The following is a 19547-nucleotide window of genomic DNA, read 5'->3' as shown; positions in this document are numbered from 1 at the left end:
AGAGGACAGGCAGTTGCAGGGTTATGCAGAATATTAGTAACTTATGAAACAAGGGTGGGAGGCATGCTTTATGCATCACTGTCAGGGGCAGAGGACAATGCCTACTGCAAAATACAAGTATTCATTAAGAGATGTGAGTGGGACCAAAACAGGGAGAAACAAAACGCACACTTCATAACGGTGATTCAGAAAATACGTAGAAAGGGCAGCAAGGTTATTATATATGTACATTTACATACATATATAGTTGAGGTTTTATCGAATGAAAGTCGCATTTGTTTGGCAAACCCAACTTCCCTTTCAGTAACACTAGCTTGTCATCCTTTGTATTTTGTATGTATGTATTCTAGCTGTAACATATTTATTGGTGGGATAAGAACGTAGTTCAGAGCCAAACAAATGATCTTCTCATTACATATAAATACAAGGTTCACATGCTTTTTTCCAAATTAAGAAATCCACTATTCATGACAGATACATGTGCATAAGAGGAATGCAGCACTGTAAGAGGAAACAACATATAGTAAATGTATACTCACCCAGGTCTGCAAATGAAAATATAGAGGAAAAAAACAACAATAATAAATAAATATAACTCATAAAAGTGGTGTAAGTGGAGTGACTTCCTTTTCCAACTAAAAGCAGAACATTTTTCTGTACAAAGTACAGAAAAGTCTTTGACCTAATTGTGTAATTACCCATTACCACAAGAACAGCTGGGTTTTAGGCATGCTTTTCACAGCCAAGAGGCCTTCAAAAAGAGTCACCTATAAGACTGTTACTTAAATGGTTTAAATATTGCACAGTTCTGTGTTACAATCTCATTCTCTGTCAGAGACGTGAGACTTTATATGATTTCAACAGTCAGTGCAGTTGCTTGGATATGCTGATACAGCATGTATGCACACAGCAGCAGGTACAAGGCATGGCTACATTCTTGCGTTTGTTTAGTTTTTGAACTCCATAAGGAATCACTCACATTTGCAAGGACTGTAAAATACATAAATATTTATTTGTTGTTGCTGTTATTGTTTAGAGATTGAAAACAAAGCTTTCTGTTTCATATATAGTTTACTTTGGAGTCCCTTTCATGGATTTTGAGTGCATCTTTTAATTCTGAAGAGCTGGAAGAATGTAGCAGGCTCAACCCTAGGCTATGTCATAAGCCAGCTGTGACTGGAAAGTCACAAATGGGACTTCATCCCACCATGGGTAGGGCGAGTTTAAGTTGGCCAGGGTTCCTCAGGTTTCCTCTAAAATTGGGCAACTGACCACAAAAGGTACTGGGGCATTCTATTTCACAAGGTAAACAGACACGGTTATGGACAACCCCCAAAATTCAATAACCGTCATTCTGATTCTGTTTGGCAGTGTGGCACGCGATTATAACTTTCTTTGTGATCCAACATTTCAAAGTGTATCTGGGGTATTAAGTATGCCGACTGCAAACCTGCCTCTCTGGCTGTTGCAAATAATTATGTGCTGTCCTGTCAAACTGACAGCCCCAGTGGTCACTAGGATAGCCAGGACATGGCACCCCACAGCCCCCTTTTCAAATAAAGCAGAAGCCCAGAACAGATATTGTAGTATTGCTTACAGTAACAGAGAAGATAGCACTTCCCACTACAAAAGAAAAGCATATAATAAATTCACAGCCACACTGCATTCACTTCAGAAAACAGCACTAATGAGCACCCCCCCCACATACCATTCTGGGGCTAATTGGACATAAAGGAGGTCTGCTACCTTTCTAGCTCCGCTATCTTCTTGTCCTTGTCACTCTTTTCCGTCTCCACTTCCCTGAGAATCTCCAGAAGCCGGTCCACTTCAGCGCGGGACTTCCCCGACTCATCCTTGTAGTAAGCCACCTCTTTCTCCAGGAGCTTGACCTTTTCCATGACCTCCGGGTTCGTCCTCGCCACTTCCTCTGCTTCATGAGCCTTACACATTTCACATAAGAAACACAGATGTTCCAAAAGACAAAACCATAGAGAAACATAAAAAGCTGGCTTGTGTACGGCTATGTTCTCACTACCACAACACAATCACGACATAATTATTGGTTCATTTATGATAAATTTAAGATGGAAATGAGATGGTTCAGCATATGCACATATATATCTGTCAATTTAAGTGCCCACAGATAGGTAATATACATCCAATCAATGGTCCTGATTTGCAATGCCTGAACACAGCACAACACACATCTTGCGAAACATGACAAGGTGCCTTGAAAATGCAAATCCATATGTAAAAATAACACCAGTTGTGATCGTTCTTTTCTGACAATATCACATTTCTGTATAGTACTGTATATCAAAGCTGTGAGTTTAGAGCTGTTTGTGTATTCCTGTACTAGATCTACTTTGTACATTTAAATAATAAATCCCACATAGCAGCTTTTACCTTGTAGAATTTTATATCTTTCCAAATTTTAACCTTGAAGGGAATTGCATTTTCAGAACAGAACTATCAGCATGGGCTCTACCTGTAAAATATTTGCACATATATCTATGGCTCTTGATCTTGTGTGCAATATTATATTCATAAAAATATGAAATATTTACATATACAAAATATTTATATTTTCATTTACATTTTGTATATTTATGTTATTGCTCTTGCTTTTTATATTAAAAAATAAATTATATTCATAAAGCTCAAGAACTACATTAACCCTTGCACTTAAACCCCATTTAGTAATCAATTTACCATAATAACTACATAAGGAGGGCATACTTTTTCTGAAGTCTGAAAAGTACAATTTAAAAAATATATATGTAAAGTACTAGTGTCTTAACTGTCAGAAAATACATTTATACATGTCCAAGTCCACAAGTTACATAACAAAAATTAAGCTAAGCTAAGAATTACTATTATAAAATAGCTTTTTTCTACATTTTTCATTTAGCTGTCTGTATATAAATAAACAGGCAAAAAGTACACTTGGGAACATCCATAACAGACACACCACACAACAACGTCAGCCAAAGACACCGCAGACCACACAAGAGTAGAACCCTGAGACCAAAGATGAGAGCACAAAACATGCATGGGACTATGGAGCCGGTTTTCAAACCCAAGGTGTCGAACCATCCAGCGGCTGCAGACACTGACACATTTCGGTCTGAAAAGGGCACGGCGACGATGGGGTTGTGAGAGGATGGAGGGTGGGGTGAGGGTGGGGTGGGGAGGGGGGGGGGGGTGTATGAAACCCGAATGGCGATGCCAGGTTGAGCCTACCGCTTGTTTCCCGTCACTCCTGTTCGGAGTCTTGGATGAGCAAGCAAGGGGGAAAACGAGGCAAGCAGAGGCAATGAACAAAGTTGTCTCTTCTCCACAAAGCATGCACGACCACGGGGACAAGGGGAACACAGTGCAACACCAGGACTTCCACAACACAAAACAAGTCTTTGCAATGGGTTTGTTCTTGTTTAAAAATAAATAAAAATAATCTTCAAACAAACAGAATATTTGGAATTCAATTTTTGCACCTTTTACATTTTTTTTTCTCTATTTTGTTTTTCACATTGTAACATGTAGTTAAGCATGAGGATTGGGAATTGGCATCTATTTTTTTTCTAAATAGCTATTTAATTATCTCAAAGATAAATGCAGGATATGAAACATGTCTTATTGGGGAAACATGAATATGTCAATTTTTTATTTCCAACTGTCTTGTGGCTTCTCTCAGCAGGAATATCTCCAAGAAAGGCATCATTTTCTTCAAATTCATAATGAAATTTAATTTATTTTTTCTTGACAGCCTTTTCATAAGACCACCAAAAATATTCTCCTACTCCAACAGTGGTACACACTGAGATACAAAACATGATGACTGATTCATTCTTAAAACCCTAAAGGAAGTCTAACATAGAATTATCATTTTTCTTGCAGCTAGACCTATTTCTTCTGCTGTTAGCTGAAGTAGGTCTTTTAAAATCATTAACAGAGTACTATTATCATAATTTCATATCTTTTGCTCAAGACTGACAGAAGTTGTGCCAATCTCAAGAAAACCTAACTTGCGAACATGTCATTAAAAAAGAATGCAAACTGTAACAACCGCCATGTACATGCACTGCTTATCATTAAAAGCAGTCTTTAATTTAAATTTTGAAAAAAAAAAAACTAATAATAATATATATATAAATATATGAAACAGATGCCTTCTTCCAGGTCGAGGAATAGATGACAGGATTTGTTTTACCCAACTGTGTGACAGTGTGGAAAAGGCCGACGGCTCAAGGGACTGAACAGACTTCTCTCAGGCTGATCTGATGTGAACGTTAGCCTCCTCAGCTTCAGGCACTTCCCTTCACTTTACTGACTACTCTAGTTTTATTTATTCATTTGTTTTAAGCGTGTCTCAGGAATCATTTCTTGAATGTAATTTTAGTAACTCCCCTGATACATTGACATTCATAACAGCGTATGTAGGGAGGGAACTCGACATGTAGGTTATATAGAGGTCATATATTAAGAACAGCATATAGAGTATACAGCGTGAAAGGAAACGTCACCTGATTGTATGATCGGAGTGGTGTATTAAAAAACCATGTTCTGTCGATTTTAACCCAAACTTAATTCGACCATAAGCATGCATCAATGACAGCGCCTAGAAGATTTAAGGTGGTGCAACATAAAGGAAAAGACATCGGAAAAGCTCATTCAGGAAGAAAGTGCACACACAGTACGAATCACAAACAAATGCAAACAATTACACAGGCCCGGAAGTCTTTTGAGGTTGTTTTTGGCGCATTATGGTGAAAGTGAAATATGTCTTGTTATAGTCTTAACATTTTTCTTTTATGACCGTAGCACTAAGGCTTCAGTGCAGCACAGTACACGTACGGGGTAGTGGATCCTCATGCTTTTATATGTTACATCTGGCAGGTTCTGCAAAAGGACTTACTGGACTTTTAGTCGTCTGATTGAACAAGTGCTCTGCTTGCTACATTGCAAAGTTGAGGAGGAATGAAGCAGACAGGAAAGGGAGGAGAGATCCAGGAGAATTGTTAGCTGGACAAATCTACTGAGCTTGCACAAAAGAGCTAGTCGTTAATAAACAGAAACATTTAGTAAACATTCCACAGGGGTGAATGGGAGGCAAGGGAGAAAAACATAATTCTGAATTTGTTTTTCAACAGAAGAAACTGAAGTAATAAATATCAGGTTTTGTATTACTTTTCTCAGAAACAACAAATAAAAACAAAACCCCAAACAACCCACAAATTAAAGAAAGCTGCCAATATATCATGATATTCTTATTATTCACTACCAGAGAATGACTTGCAGCAAGCATTTTTGCCACAACTCATGCAGCAAAACCTAATTACTTGTAATGGCAAATGACTAATTATATTTCCCTTTAATATATAAGCATGTTACCATGCAAGCAATATTGAATTAGTTTTTACTAATCTTACAGATTTGTTCAGATGCACAACTCCATTGGATATCATTTAAATGATTAATGGTTCACTTCATAAAATGTGGCTTAATCTATTTTTCATTATGCATTTATAATGAACTCTAATCTTTGCTTCCTGTGATTAAAGGTATTTGAGGGTTAATTCCAGACTGAATGATTCTAACAGCTTGAGATTTAGTTTGCTTCTTAGTTAGGTTTAGGGCACTGCATTAGGTTTACAAACAACAGGAGATAGTATATCAACAGTATATCAACATAGCTAAATCCTTGTCGATCACTGAAAACGTGTTGTGACAGCATTCTAAACTACAGATTACAGCTTTTTCATTGTAACTGCTTGTGCTGGGAAAAAATTAAACATCTGCCGACTGTTCATCTACTGTACAGGGTATTTGGTCATGTAACCTTAATTTTATCATGAACAGAGAAGCCAATTTGCGTCAGTGTAAAAGAGCTAATTGAAAGCCATACCCCACATCAATATCCAATACTGCATATACAGTATACTGTAAAGTAGGTGAGCCGTCACTGTTTTTCTCTCCTTTAGCACAGTCAAATGGATTTTTAATATTTTCTCACAGCTACATGCATAATGTTTATGCATTTTTGTCAATGTATTTTTTCCTTAATTTGATTTATTTGAAGGTTGGTATAATAATAATAACAACAATAATAATAATAATAATAATAATAATAATAATATGCATTTTTGTCAATGTATTTTTTCCTTAATTTGATTTATTTGAAGGTTGGTATAATAATAATAACAACAATAATAATAATAATAATAATAATAATAATAATAATAATAATAAACACTAAGTTTTGCACAGTGATCCTTTTTATTTTATGTTTACTTCTAAGGTGCGGTTTAATGAACCAATGCATTTAGCCGTCGTGCTGTGCATTATGGGAAGTGGGCCACATTTTATTTTTTGCAGATGTAACATTTAATTTCTGTGTAATCTAACAGAGCATGCCCATTCAACTTTGACCTGCTCTGCATTATCGTTTCATTAATGCTCAATTTCTTTTCCACCCTGTTGGTTTTAGAGTTTTAAAATGAGCTGAACTAATAATAGGATTGAAGTCACAGTGAAGAGAAATATCTTTTCTGGCAAAGCCTATTGGTGAGGTGTCATGTGCACCACCAAGAAAAATATTTTTAAGCAAAAACACAATGGACACCATTGCCAAAAGGAACATAACTGAACTACAGTCAAATTAACTGATTAATACATAATATGAATTGCACACAATACAATTTATATATAATAAATTATGAGTAAGCCATCATATTTTATGATTGTACTGTAATAAAAATAAACTGTAAGACATAATATTCTTGATTGTACTTTTCTTGTCAACAAATGATGACTTAAAACCATGCTGCAAGAAATTTATGACACCACATATTATGAAAATATGAAATCCACTTTTGTCTTTTCTTTATCTGCCCTTTAAAGTGAAGATGGCTCAATTTATTAGGAAACAATTAACACTACTGCCTCCCTCTAATTCGCTTGGCCTTATGCAAACAAAAGAACCCATTACAGTTGGTTCAGAGCAAATAACAAATCACCACACTGCACTGGCTGTTGGTTAACATAACTCCTCCCCCTGTATGTTTCTCATGTCTCACAGCGCTATCTCTGTGTAGAGTGGGGGCAAGGGCAGGTTGGCAGTAAGAACAGTAGAGGAAGTGAGCAGAACGCCACTCCGATGTATGTGCATGTACAGTAGAATGTGACGGCTGATTCCCCCATGCCTGCTTACTTTGTTTTGGTTCCAGCTTCGCTATGTTCAAATCTCAGGCCAGGATCAAATATTTCCCTTGGTTAAGATCTGCATGAATTTATGTCTGCCACTCAACTTGTAGTACTTTGAAAAGTTCAATGCACTCCTTACGACAACATCAAAACGATGCTAATGTTGTGTTCATTCCACTGGTAAAGAAATATAATTTGCAAAGCTTCAAACAGTTCTCACTTTACTAAGATCCTGAAAACACACAAATAGCAGTTTATGGCAAAAATGCTGCAAGTGCAAAGTCTAAATGCGTCATCTCTCCAACTGAAGGAAAAATGCCCAAAGAGGAAGGCCTACCAGTGCTCAGCCACAATCACGCATCACAGATTAAAATGCATGATGGATTAAAGGGAATATTCAAAGGCAGCTTTCTTTGGGTTGTGCTTGGACAACCTTTAAAGACCATACTACATCCTGCAGTATACTCAGAGCTGACCAAAGTCATTCTCCTTCCACCCAAAACAAGATCCAAAGCTATGACCAAAATCTGAACAGCCCAAACACTGCAGACCTGCCATATTCCTGTCTAATTCCTTTCACAGCCAATAGGCGTCACTGTAATTGTATGGCAGCTGCTGTGCTTCATATTTATATTTCTCAAAATCTATGACGCACTGACAATTTCCTTAAACAGCTACAATCTATCTATCAACCATGGGTGGATTGGAATGGATTATAAACTTTGAGTATAACTGCATTATGCTACAGTAAACTTAAAAAGGGAGGAGACTCTGACTTGCAGTCATGCATATTAGTATAGAAGAGCTCTAATGCATTTTTAACAAGTTACAGACTGTGAAGGATGAAGCATGTACAGAGGCTCATGGGACACTCAGTAAGTAAATAATGGGCATAGTTTTTTTTACATCAAATAGGTGTCCCACTAGCTAAACGGTGTGTATAAAAACAACCTCAGTTTCACACCAAAACATTTTAAGCCTTTTTAAATGACACTGAATCCCAGACACGCACACGCGCACGCACACACACGCACGGACACACGCATACACACACACACACACACACACACGCACACATACCCAGACACACAAACATACACACATGCATATGCACACACACACGCACACACACACACACACACGTACACACACACAACTGCAAAAAGCCCTATAGGGAATGATTCACCCTCAAACCAAAATGCACATCAGAGCAATCAATTATTCAGACAAAACAACCAAATTGAAAATAAACAGATAAAGAACAATAAAAATATAACAATCCTGGCAATGACAACATCAACAGCAACAATAATGAGGATAACATCAGCAATATTTGGAAAAAAAAAAAAAAAGATTGTTTGAGGATACTTTGGACAAGGGTTTGAGCAGCAGAGGTTGGAACGCCAGAATGGAAAAACACTAAGAGGGAAAGCTAAAGCTGACAGGCAGAGGAGACACAAGGGAGAGCTAGTTGGACAGACAAATGCCAAGGAAGATCAAAGGCAGCCAGTCCCAGTTTGCGAGACGCTCTCTAAAAGGCCTTGTTAAAAAGAAGGACGTGGTCAATATGGCTTTTTTAAAATCTCTTTCAACAATAAAACCCAAAGAGGAACTCGGGTGAGGTTCCACTGCCCAAACCCACTGGCTATCTAGCAGGGGATGAGAGGCCAGAGTCAGTCAAAGGACAGACTTTGCTGCCGCTTTTCTGAGTGGACTGCAGTGAGGAAGAAAACTTGCCTTCCTGATGCAGTGTACATACTATTGCAGTGTTTTAAGGCGTTTGAGAATACATTCTATCATGCGAAACATTTCTGAAATGTCTGGATGCCAAATTGCTGGTTCAGCGGCGAAAGTATACACACGGCGATAACGAAATCCCTCCGAACCTCGCAGCTGCTTTCCATTTCTCCCCATCTTTGTTGCTAGGCACAAGGTCTCCACTGTTGATTGTGAGCAGCCACCCTCCCGATCCACGCACAGTTTAAACACATGAACGTGACTCATGTACATACATCACGTTTGCTTGTTTTAAACTTAATCCCGCTCAATGCGCGGCCGCAGGGCTACAATGTTTTCTTTATTACTACCATTAACCGTGATATTTATGACATTAGCACCAGCCAGTTGTGCAGCAGCCATTCTACTGTAAGATAAGACAAAAAGACACTTCCAAGTTTTCTGTTATAACAGGGCAAAGAAATTGCATACTTTCACAGTATGAGAGCGGCCACTGTGATGTTCTTGAAATCACCGTTGAGCTGCTGTGCCCTGTAGTTTTTGGGTGTTTAAAGCAGTTACATTGTTGAGTAAAAAATGCTCCATGTTGTACTTGTATTGAAATATGAATGATTGTACCATAGAGTTCCATTCAGAAACCCAGACCCTGTGCCCAGTCTAAACAACCTGGCAGTGTGTGGCTGCCTGAGCCCCAGAGGTGGGAGGAGGGGGGTTCGATAGTGCGATAGTTGTTCAGGTTCATGTCCTGCTTTTACGCTTGTTTTCTCACCGACACAGCCTCCATTGTTTCGCTCCCCTGCGATACTCATCAGGACTTCTCCCTGCTCAAAACACCCCTGCCTGTTCATTTACACAAAGTGAAACATCGCTGCATGCTAGCCGACTGGAGCCACCGAACGGCTCTGAATTTGGGCCAGGGAGGAGGTTTCATTCCAGCTGCTACCTACCTTTTGCAATTGTGTTTCCAACTTACTACACTCTTCCTTCTTTTGCTCTATGGCAATCTCCAGGGATTTGAGTTTGGAGTCCTTTTTCAGGCCAGACGAAGCTAAAGACGACGCATGTTCTTTCAAGTCAATTAAACTAGACTGAAACGAGACAAAACCATGCCAAACAGTCAGTGAGATCAGCCCTAACATATGTCTACATGGGGGACTGGAGTGAAATGGTTCAAGAATAACAATGCATGCATGCAATTTGTCAGTTTCCCGTCAATTTCCTCCAAGTTTCTTGAAAACCCGTTAGATGCATCATCTATGTGCAAACATAAGGTACAGATCAATTAAAACCCTCTGAGTCTGTTACCAGCTATCTGGCTAACTACCTCCCCTCACAACATGCACAGGAAGGAGGTATTAGGGCACAGTCAACAACACTGTGCACATGTCAAGAGTTTTGTGGTACTTTTGTTTCAATTATCATAGGGAAAGTGTTAATAGGCACAGTGTACATGTACAGACACAGGAATGCATAGTTGTGTCTGTGCTTTAAGTGGAAAAAAATGCGTGCCGGCATGGTGCACCAGTCTGTTCCGGAGTTGGTATACAATCTGCTCAGCTCAACTATTAGCTCAGGTCCTTCGCATAATGACTTATCTTAACCTGTTGCATTTTGATTGTTGTAAACTTTTGAATTACACATTCAGAACTTAGAGTTCCTGCCATTACCTAATCAAAAAGTAAAGCCACATGAAAATATTATTTTGTCCCTTGGTCAAGTAAGACCTCAGCAATGTTTCAACAATGTATATGCTATTTCACCATTTCAGAACATTACATTGACTAAACTGTTGTTGTTTTTATTGTTGTTTTCATTTAAGCAAACACACATGTAGGCTCACTGGACACTGCAACACCCAACACAAAGACATGGCATCCATTTTACATTTGCAAGTATTTAACTTGTGCTGTGTTGCTTTTAAAGCCAGCTTCAGATTTTGTACGTTGTTGGAATGTGCTGTCAGTGATCACAAGTCTACAGCAATCAAAATGTGATATATCATATGTCATACCAGCATGTTATGCAGCAAAGAAAGGCAAGGACCCTGACTAAATCATAGAGCCGAACAGAACGTATGCTGACACTGGCCCGTTCAGGCACTGGCACTACCACTAACTACAACAGTGCTAATGGTTGGATGGGGGCAGAATTGAGTACTGGGAGCTTAAAATAAGTGCTGGTATGCAAGAAAAAGACACGGTACTCCAAAGAGCAGAGCACCAGTGCCGGTACAGGCCCACTTCCAGCACTGGTCTGTGTCACTGTAGATACTAAGTGAATCATTCATTATATTATATTATGTTTAAATAATTATATTATATTTTATCAACTTTTGGTAAGCTTCCACAGTTCCACTGATTCCAGAATTAACCTGTTGCTCCTTTTTGGTGCTCAATAAAAAACAATATTCTGAAACAAAATGTGTATACTGTACCAGAAGATACATAATGAATATTAAAGAAAACATTCTTAGAGCAGTCTCATAAATTTTAATATACCGAAAGATTGCTTGAGCATGTTTTTGGAACAATACTGTAAGAACTCCGCCTGGCATCAGGTCAGGAATGAAAGGATGGAGCTGTAAATTACTTTTTCAAGAACAAAGTGACAGGGTCATCCTGAGGAGGGGTTGTGTGGTAAAAAGTGAATTACTTTAACAATCAATGTTAAAACTTTAAATATGGGGTTCAGGTGTTGTATTACTGGTGGAATGTTGTACATATAAAAAAATAAATAGATAAAAAAAGAACAAAGTCAAAGTCAGTTCAACATTTGCCCAGGCTTGATATTTTATGTCATGTTATTTCCTGCTGTCATTTGATATTTTTATATCTTAGGTTATTTGTAAGACAACTATTGTTGTTTTTTATGTTTTGCTTTTTACAGAATCTACAGGACAGCTATTTACAGTCTGTGCGTTGTTGGCACAGACTTGCAATTTACCTGCATACTTGAGCAAACATACAACTAAACCACACAAGTCTACAGAAAGGAGAGATCTTATGGGGGGAGGAAATGACTACTCTATTCTGTTTCTGTAATGAGATAAACAGCTGTATCCCTTATAACTGAACTGAATAGAGAGAATTCAAATTCAGTTGAACTAATAATTGTACATAATACCAATGTGTCTCTGTATGTTCCCAGTGACTACAAGGCCTTGATTCTGAATCCAATGTCAGCCTTCTGAGACTCAGGAACTGAATTACCAAATGCTAGAAGGCTGTGGGTCTCAGGACCTGCCACATGCACAGTACAGTAGTTACTTTATGGCAATGCCGTGGCAAATGCCATATGCTCTGTAATGTGAGCAAAGGCATATGGTCTACGTGAATGTTAAAATGAAGAGGATACACCAAACACATTAATAATTACAAGCACTATAAATTAGCGTGAATAAGGAAGTAGAATCCACAGTAAAGAGAAAGGGAGCTCAGCAGAGAAATGCATATCACCTCCATGCCCATAGGAAGTGAAGTTAAGATTATAGTTATGATGGGTGAATGAGGCTTCTAAAACCCCAGAATTGATGGAGCTACAGTAGCATGTGCCTCACTATTGATAATTTGCTAAGGTGAGTAGCATTTTAATTTATTCATGTGACTTAGACTGTACTGCACAGAAGACCCACTCATTATGCAGTTAATTGGGGCACAAATGGGGGAGGAGGGGGGGTATGGACAAAACATCCAATGGTCAACATCACTGAATACAGGTAACACTAATTGCTATTCTTATGGCTTCTAAAGTTCTCATATAAACCTCATGGCTCTTTAACCAAGTAGTGGGGCACATCTGAATTTTTAGCTCTTAACATCTCACGAAGCAGCACAACATTACGGGCACTCAACTGAGATGAAGAGACGGCTCCAGGAATGAGGCAAACACTGTTACGGGCTGGGATGTCTCAGAGCCCAGTGCCCACCCAAAGCTAACCCACCCCATGCAAACTGACCTCCTTCTCCGTCAGCTCAGCCTGCAGAGTGTTAACCTTCTCCTTCAGGTCCTTGTTTTCCTTTTTATAGGACTCGGCCTCCTCTAGCCTCTCCCGGTCCTCTCGCTCCCGTTGTTCCTTCAGTCGTTCGATAATTCTTTCCTGCCAATGATAAAGGCGAGGCCAGAAGATTAAAGTCAGCTCATTACATCAATGAGCACAACAAAAAAAAAGAGAGATTGCAAGCAGCTTATTTTGGTCCTGTAGCACTTCCTGCAGCATTAGTCCCTCTGAGAGGAGACAGTATGTTTCCGTGCTGCTGAGTTTCTTCAACATTAAAACTGTGCTGTTAACAGGGTGAATTTGAGTAGATGAGGTGCAGCACAATTAATTTGTGATGCATTTGACTATGATCAATTTCTTCATTTTTAATAAGAGTTTATTTTTCATTTTAAAAACAGCTCATATGCAAAGTTTGGCATTTTTCTAAAGGACGTTTTGAAGTTAGGCATTTTTCTAAAGGCAGTTATAGTATAAACCACAACAAAATTTCCTTTCAAAGACCATGGTCACAATTCTCCTTGGGCCCCTTCCGGGCAGAAAAGATTGCCATATATTAAATAAGGCAGGGAACTGTCTGCCAAACAAATAAATTATGATATTGTATCACCAGAAAAGGACTATATTAATTATGTTATCAACCTTCAGACAGCAGACATGAAGCAGATTTGCGCCAAGTTAAACTCTGGACTCTAAACTCTTTTTTCCTCTGAGTGATGGTTGCTTTTCCAAACACTGAGGTCACGAAAGACCATAGTTTAATCACGTTGGATTTTTGATGACAATTCAAATTCAGGCTATGGTGTAACTGCAAACAAGCACAAATGCAGTAAAACAGGAAGCATGTGCTAAATATGGAGTTCACAATCATATGTTTTTCCTCTATCACAAGATGCAAATATCTTCTATATCTAAGCAAAGAGTTCGCTAACAGCCAGTAACATTTCTTGTCATATGCTTCTATGACCCCTCTCTGTTAATCAAAAACAGAGCAAGGTATACCGCGAATGGCTAATTATGCTAGCTTAAAAATGAGTGAGAAAAAAAACAGGAAAAATACTACTTTTTGCATTACCCACCACAAAAAAGCTCTCGTAAGTCATTACCCACCACAACAACCACAAGACATGAATTTGAAAAGCCACTATCACACTCTCGCTTTACGGGTGTGCCAGGGGCTTGTTACAATAACAGTATGATCTGTGGGAAAAGGTAAAGACTTATTGTGACAAAATTTTCTTTATTTTCTAAATTTTCTGTTTTTTATTTTCATCATAAAACAAGAGTTTGTTCCGCACACATGTATCACACATCTATTTAATGTTCTGATATGTTTCTGTATGTCAGTCAACTGAGCCAATACACAAAATATTAATTGCAAGATATTGGGGGTTTTGTGAAAATGAGTGGATTATTCGCTATACATTTTGGAAATTTAAGTCTGACTAGTTCTGAATAATGACCTTTAGTCGACACAAAAACAAGAACCTTCACAGACAAGATAATGTATACCCTCAAATGTCTGCCATTTCTCAAATCACAGGTAAAGAAAATCAATTTAAACTGAAGCACAGAACCTTTCAGACAAGAACTGCCATGATGAATCAGAAAAACAGCTGTGTCCTGTATACCGAAACAAACATTAAAATGTTCATAACAGAGATTTAGCTAGTTATGTATTATATTAAGTTTGTTCTTGAGTGGCAATAATAATGGGAATGGCAATAATATTCCAAAAAAGGTTGTAAAGACTGAAAACATTAAAGTTTAAAACACTTCAAAGTACAATTTTAAAAGGATGAATCCATATATTATGAGTGGTATACGTAACTTTACAGCACTGCCACAGTCCGCCCCAAGGAAGATTAATGCAATACGTGCTGAATGTGTTTGCCTTAAAAAATATTTTTCTTGTTGGTTTTTTGCTGAACACCTAGGCCAAACTAACCTATAATCTAGTCATTGGCTCTAGGCACCTGTTCAGAGAGAAGCTTGAGGGTGGTATTCAGGAAAGCCAGCACTTATCAGTCTAGTCTATGAGGTGTCCCATCGGCCCGTGAGCTGTGCACACTTCTCTTGAAAGCCCTCTTTCCCTGAACCTGGCTGAGAGCCAGACACATTCTGAATTCCTGACATCACTCTCCCAAGCACATAATGGTGCTCTCCACCGTCCCTTGTAATGAAACCAGTTTCTTCCTCCTGTAAACACATGATTAATGGGTCTGAGTGGATACAGCAGGAACTGTCTTCTCCGAGGCCCTCCAAGTGCCAACATTGCTGGAAAACCGTCCTATAATTATCAGATTCCTGCATAATGTCTACCTGCAATCACGAAAATACATCATGCGTGCGAGGAATTGTTCTCTAAAATAGATATACGGCAGATCTCTGAGATAAGATCTTTTTTTTTTTTACAGTACATAGTGTACATTTGTATTTACCAAGGGTGAATTGTACAGTGACTTTCACTACACAGGGCACAAGTACCACCCCACTGTCTCGGTCCACCTTAAACTTAACATGAAAATAAAACTGCTTCTTAGGAGGAACAAAATGAATATGGTGACTTCAGCAGATTCTGCTGGTTCCATGAGTAGACAATCACACTCTAGGACTACTCCTCACTCTTCCACAGGGTTACAGAGTTCACCTTAAGGTTACCCTGCCAATGCATCATGTTCAGCAGCCATCAGGATTGTGTTTGGCAATCCATGCCTAGTACAGATTCTAAACAAACCCTTGTATGGACACTGATGTGCTCTGACAGAATCGTCTCCCCTGGCCATCCTGCCTGGAACAATGGCTCACAGTGTTTTGAGCCTCACCTGTAGACTCTTTAATGGATTGTTTGACATTGCGACTGACCCTGGAGTGGGGGCTCTGATGGCCTGGAATGGCCCTCCCTCAAACACAACAAACCCTGGGGACCCACCAATCCCAAGGAGGAAGAGAGGGCAGAACTCCCAATTCTCTGATTGGTTGTTGCAGTTGCTGTTGATCTAAACCCCGTAAGGTTCACTTTTACACCCTGACTGGGGTGGTTATAACAGTAGTTAACTGCATCAAATCCTTACAGGCAGTACTACGGGGTTATGACATTAGATACAAGAGGAAAACCAAGCAGACATGTCATGCAGTACAAGAGGCCTAGGATGAAGTTTCCTCCTATACAAGAAAGAAATTACAACAATGCAAAAAAATTGTAGAGCAAATATGAAGACTGAAACAGAGATACTACTAGCCCCTTTACTGGAATATAAGTAAGACATGGACATTTCCTCAGTGAGGGAGTACCTTTTCAGACAGCGCCTCTTCCAATGTAGCCAGGGCAGTGTCCGTGTTGCTCGAGTCTGTCTGCAGTGACTTCACTCTGTCTTTCAGGTTGGTCAGCTGTTTGTCTTTGTCTCTGAGCTGCTCCTGGAGGTTTTCGATCTGATAAAAAGGGACAGAAAGTAAAGCTCTTGCAGATTCAGATGGCTTCATTAAAAGCAGAAATGAACAAAGCCATTTTGAGCAAATTAAATCTGTTTACAGCACAGGATTTTAGAAGAGACACGCCAAGCAATCTTTAAAGAGTGGTGTAAACAGCAAAGCCATTTCTTTGAAAAGCCTTTTGCATTCCACTTCCTCCCTTCATCTCTGGAAAAGATTCGTAATGAGTTCTTTGGCATTGATAATTCTGTCCATTAAGTAAATCACTCTTCAACCCCTCTTCAGACAGTCCAGTGAAAGCAATCTTTTTATATTTTGAACGGTAAACAAAAGCAATGTACATATACAGTACCAGTACCAATTCATTATGACTCAAAACCATTAAGAGTACCATTTTTCCCATCCTGTACTGAGTGAAAACTGAAATTCAAATGGAATGTTTAAATGTCACAATTCCACAATACACATGGCTGTTTGCAGAAATCATTATGTTCACTGAATAAAACAAAAACTAGCAAGTACAAACAAGCCCGATTTGAGATTACAAATGTTAACAGATGATAGCATGTGTTCAGCAAACACCTATAACAACTGGCAACACACATTTTCATCTGCGAAGGAAATATTTGGATAACTCATAAAGAATTGAAAATACACGGGCAAACAGTGAAGCATATTGCAAGAAACTAAAGACAAAACATAAACAGAGAGAATGCCACCAGCATAAGAAAAGCCCCCACTAAGCTCAGAAGGAAAGGAAAACATTCGCATGAGAAGATTGCAGGCATACCAGTCATGGGTATATTGACAGATAATGCACAAATCTCTACAAACTATTTCTAAATGAATGAAATAAAACTCTGACATACTTTTTTATCCTCTTGTGGACAAATTAGCAGTTTTTTTATCTTCAAGGAGAACTGCATAAAATGACTAGGAAAGCCACTGACTAGGCTTGAGAATCTAGATAGCAAAATGACTTTGATTGCAGTCAATCCCAGCTGAACGCCTCTGTTAACCATGTTTAGAACGATGTGCTGATAGCGAGCTAACTGATGTGACATGGTGGGAAAGTGTCACCAGTTAAACGTACTGCCACTTCTCTCAGGAACATTATGCTGCAGCTAAAGGAGTGTAAAAAAAAAAACATCTTTGATGTTTTTAAAAAGGAAAAGTTTGTGGTGTCTCGCTGATGGGAGATTCTAAGTAATTCAATTAAATGTCAAAAACACTTTGTGACATGAATCAAGATCATTTTAAAATATAGCAATTGAAACACGTGATTTTGTACTGAAAAAAAAAAAAATGCTGATGCGAGCCCGCACAGATTGATCTCAGAATGAGAAGAAAAAATGATTCAAAAAACAAAAAATAAAATTAAATAAAAAAAATAACAATAACATTTAAAAATACTGTTAGGAACAGATATGAAGTACATTAAAAAATTCCATGAGATGAAAAATTGCATGCCTTGTGTACCGTAAAACCAATTTTTTAAAAGATACCTCATAGAGCTTTATTTCAGGGCAAATTTAGCATATCGGTTCCAGTTTGAAATAAACCATTACACTCTTCACTAACACAGTTTTCTTTGGCCTGCATAAAGTATATCCTGACAAAAAAAATGAAGTTTGTAATGTAACCATCATGTAATTGTGCAGAAAGTAGTTAGACATCATTCGATCTCAGAGGTCTCTGTTGAGACGTGGGCCGGATATGGGATGTGGACACTAGGGTGGAGTTTTATCAGACCTCCACACCAAACTGTAGGACAGACCATTTCCCAGCACTTCGGCCCACTGCAAGCCAAGAAGAGGCAGATGCTGCACCTCCAGGAATGAACGTCCACAAAGGCCCTATTCCAAGATGCAGCTGTGCTATAATTCCACTTGTTTGTATAAACTGTCTTATATGTTTTTCAATCGGACAGTCTTACATAGTGCAGTAGAATCTTAATATTTCTTCACTTCCAGACCACCAACAGTCCAGTTCTGTCTTTTCCAAATTTGCCAAAATAGTAAAACTAGTTGTTTTATTAGGTTAGACCTTGAGTTAGTTCTCAATTGCTTTGTTTGTGAATATACACACAATTTGTTTTTTTTAACAAAATAGGTGTTTAAGTTTAAGTAATACATTTTTAGACTACATATTTTCCAAAATTGTAATTCATCACTCTGTTCCTCCTGTTCTCCCAATTAAATCTACCCGTCCCTGCTTGGTAACAGTGACACAGAAGTCTGATAATTCTGTAATGTCATTAATTAGTAAAACTCAATATATATATATATATATATATATATATATATAGTTATTAAGCAAATAACTACATTCTCCCTCTCTCCTTTTTTTGTTAATCATATTTATTCTGGCTGATATATGGCAAGGCCACAAACAACCTCACTGTCCATTGGTCATGTAATGGTTTCATCATAAAAGGTGAAGGGACAACCGCAAACTGAACATGAACACTCAGCTGCAATTTGAGACTGGATAAAAATTTCCCATGAAAAAAATATGGCAAAATATTGGTGATTTCTAACATTCAGAATGAAAGAGAAAGGATAGCTCATGCACCCTAAACCACAACTTTGGAACAAAACACCGAAACCACTCTTGGCTTCACACAAGACCAGACTCCACACACATTCTACAGAAATAATGGGCCTCACAGTCCAAGACCTGCTTGCAGACTCTTGTGTCAGGAATAACACAATTAAGGTTTATATTTAATCTAACCGCACAGCACTGGGTCCTTAACTTTGAATAAGGAAATTATACTAGCATATTCTTTTTCACATTTATTTTTACCTTGTACATTTAACAGTTATTAGCAGATGTATATACAGTAAATATGTAAAAAGGTAACACTGAATTAGTTTCTTAAAGTAACAACTCACTTTGTGTCCTTTGACAACATTCGGGCCTGGAGTGGGAATTCATTTTCCCCACATTACATTACATTGTACAAAATACCCACAAAATGATGTTTTCTTTATGTCCACTATTTAAACTAAATGCTGAACTACCTGGCATTATAAAGTATAAAAAACCAACACATTTAGTGGGTCATTTAGTGTTTATCTTTCTAGCCTCTAAAGAGCATAACAACCACTAAACGTATTGTCTTTGTAATTCGTAATTGGTGGTTGAATATAGTAAATATTTGGTTTGAATCCTGGAG

At 38.3% G+C, this 19547-nt stretch overlaps 1 protein-coding gene across 12 annotated transcripts in view; it reads right to left on the bottom strand.

Annotated features, from left to right (window-relative positions):
• LOC135234092 (ERC protein 2-like) overlaps positions 1–19547 on the bottom strand; it is a 232480-nt gene that overhangs the window by 127104 nt on the left and 85829 nt on the right. For 5 of the 12 annotated variants that reach the window (XM_064298255.1, XM_064298254.1, XM_064298259.1 and 2 more), the window contains 6 exons: positions 16229–16366; positions 12896–13036; positions 9888–10028; positions 4916–4954; positions 3244–3273; positions 1747–1940 (listed from right to left, as the gene is read on the bottom strand). In XM_064298255.1, the coding sequence (XP_064154325.1) occupies positions 1747–1940; positions 3244–3273; positions 4916–4954; positions 9888–10028; positions 12896–13036; positions 16229–16366 (683 nt within the window). Of the gene's footprint in view, positions 1–1728; positions 1941–3243; positions 3274–4915; positions 4955–9887; positions 10029–12895; positions 13037–16228; positions 16367–19547 lie in introns of all 12 variants that reach the window. The other 7 variants (XM_064298257.1, XM_064298262.1, XM_064298261.1 and 4 more) reach the window with 5 other exon arrangements.

The sequence above is a fragment of the Anguilla rostrata genome, chromosome 11, assembly GCF_018555375.3.
Source record: "Anguilla rostrata isolate EN2019 chromosome 11, ASM1855537v3, whole genome shotgun sequence".
Lineage (NCBI taxonomy): Eukaryota > Metazoa > Chordata > Actinopteri > Anguilliformes > Anguillidae > Anguilla > Anguilla rostrata.
The sequence above is the reverse complement of the archived record's forward strand: the minus strand, read 5'-3'. Positions and strand labels throughout refer to the sequence as shown.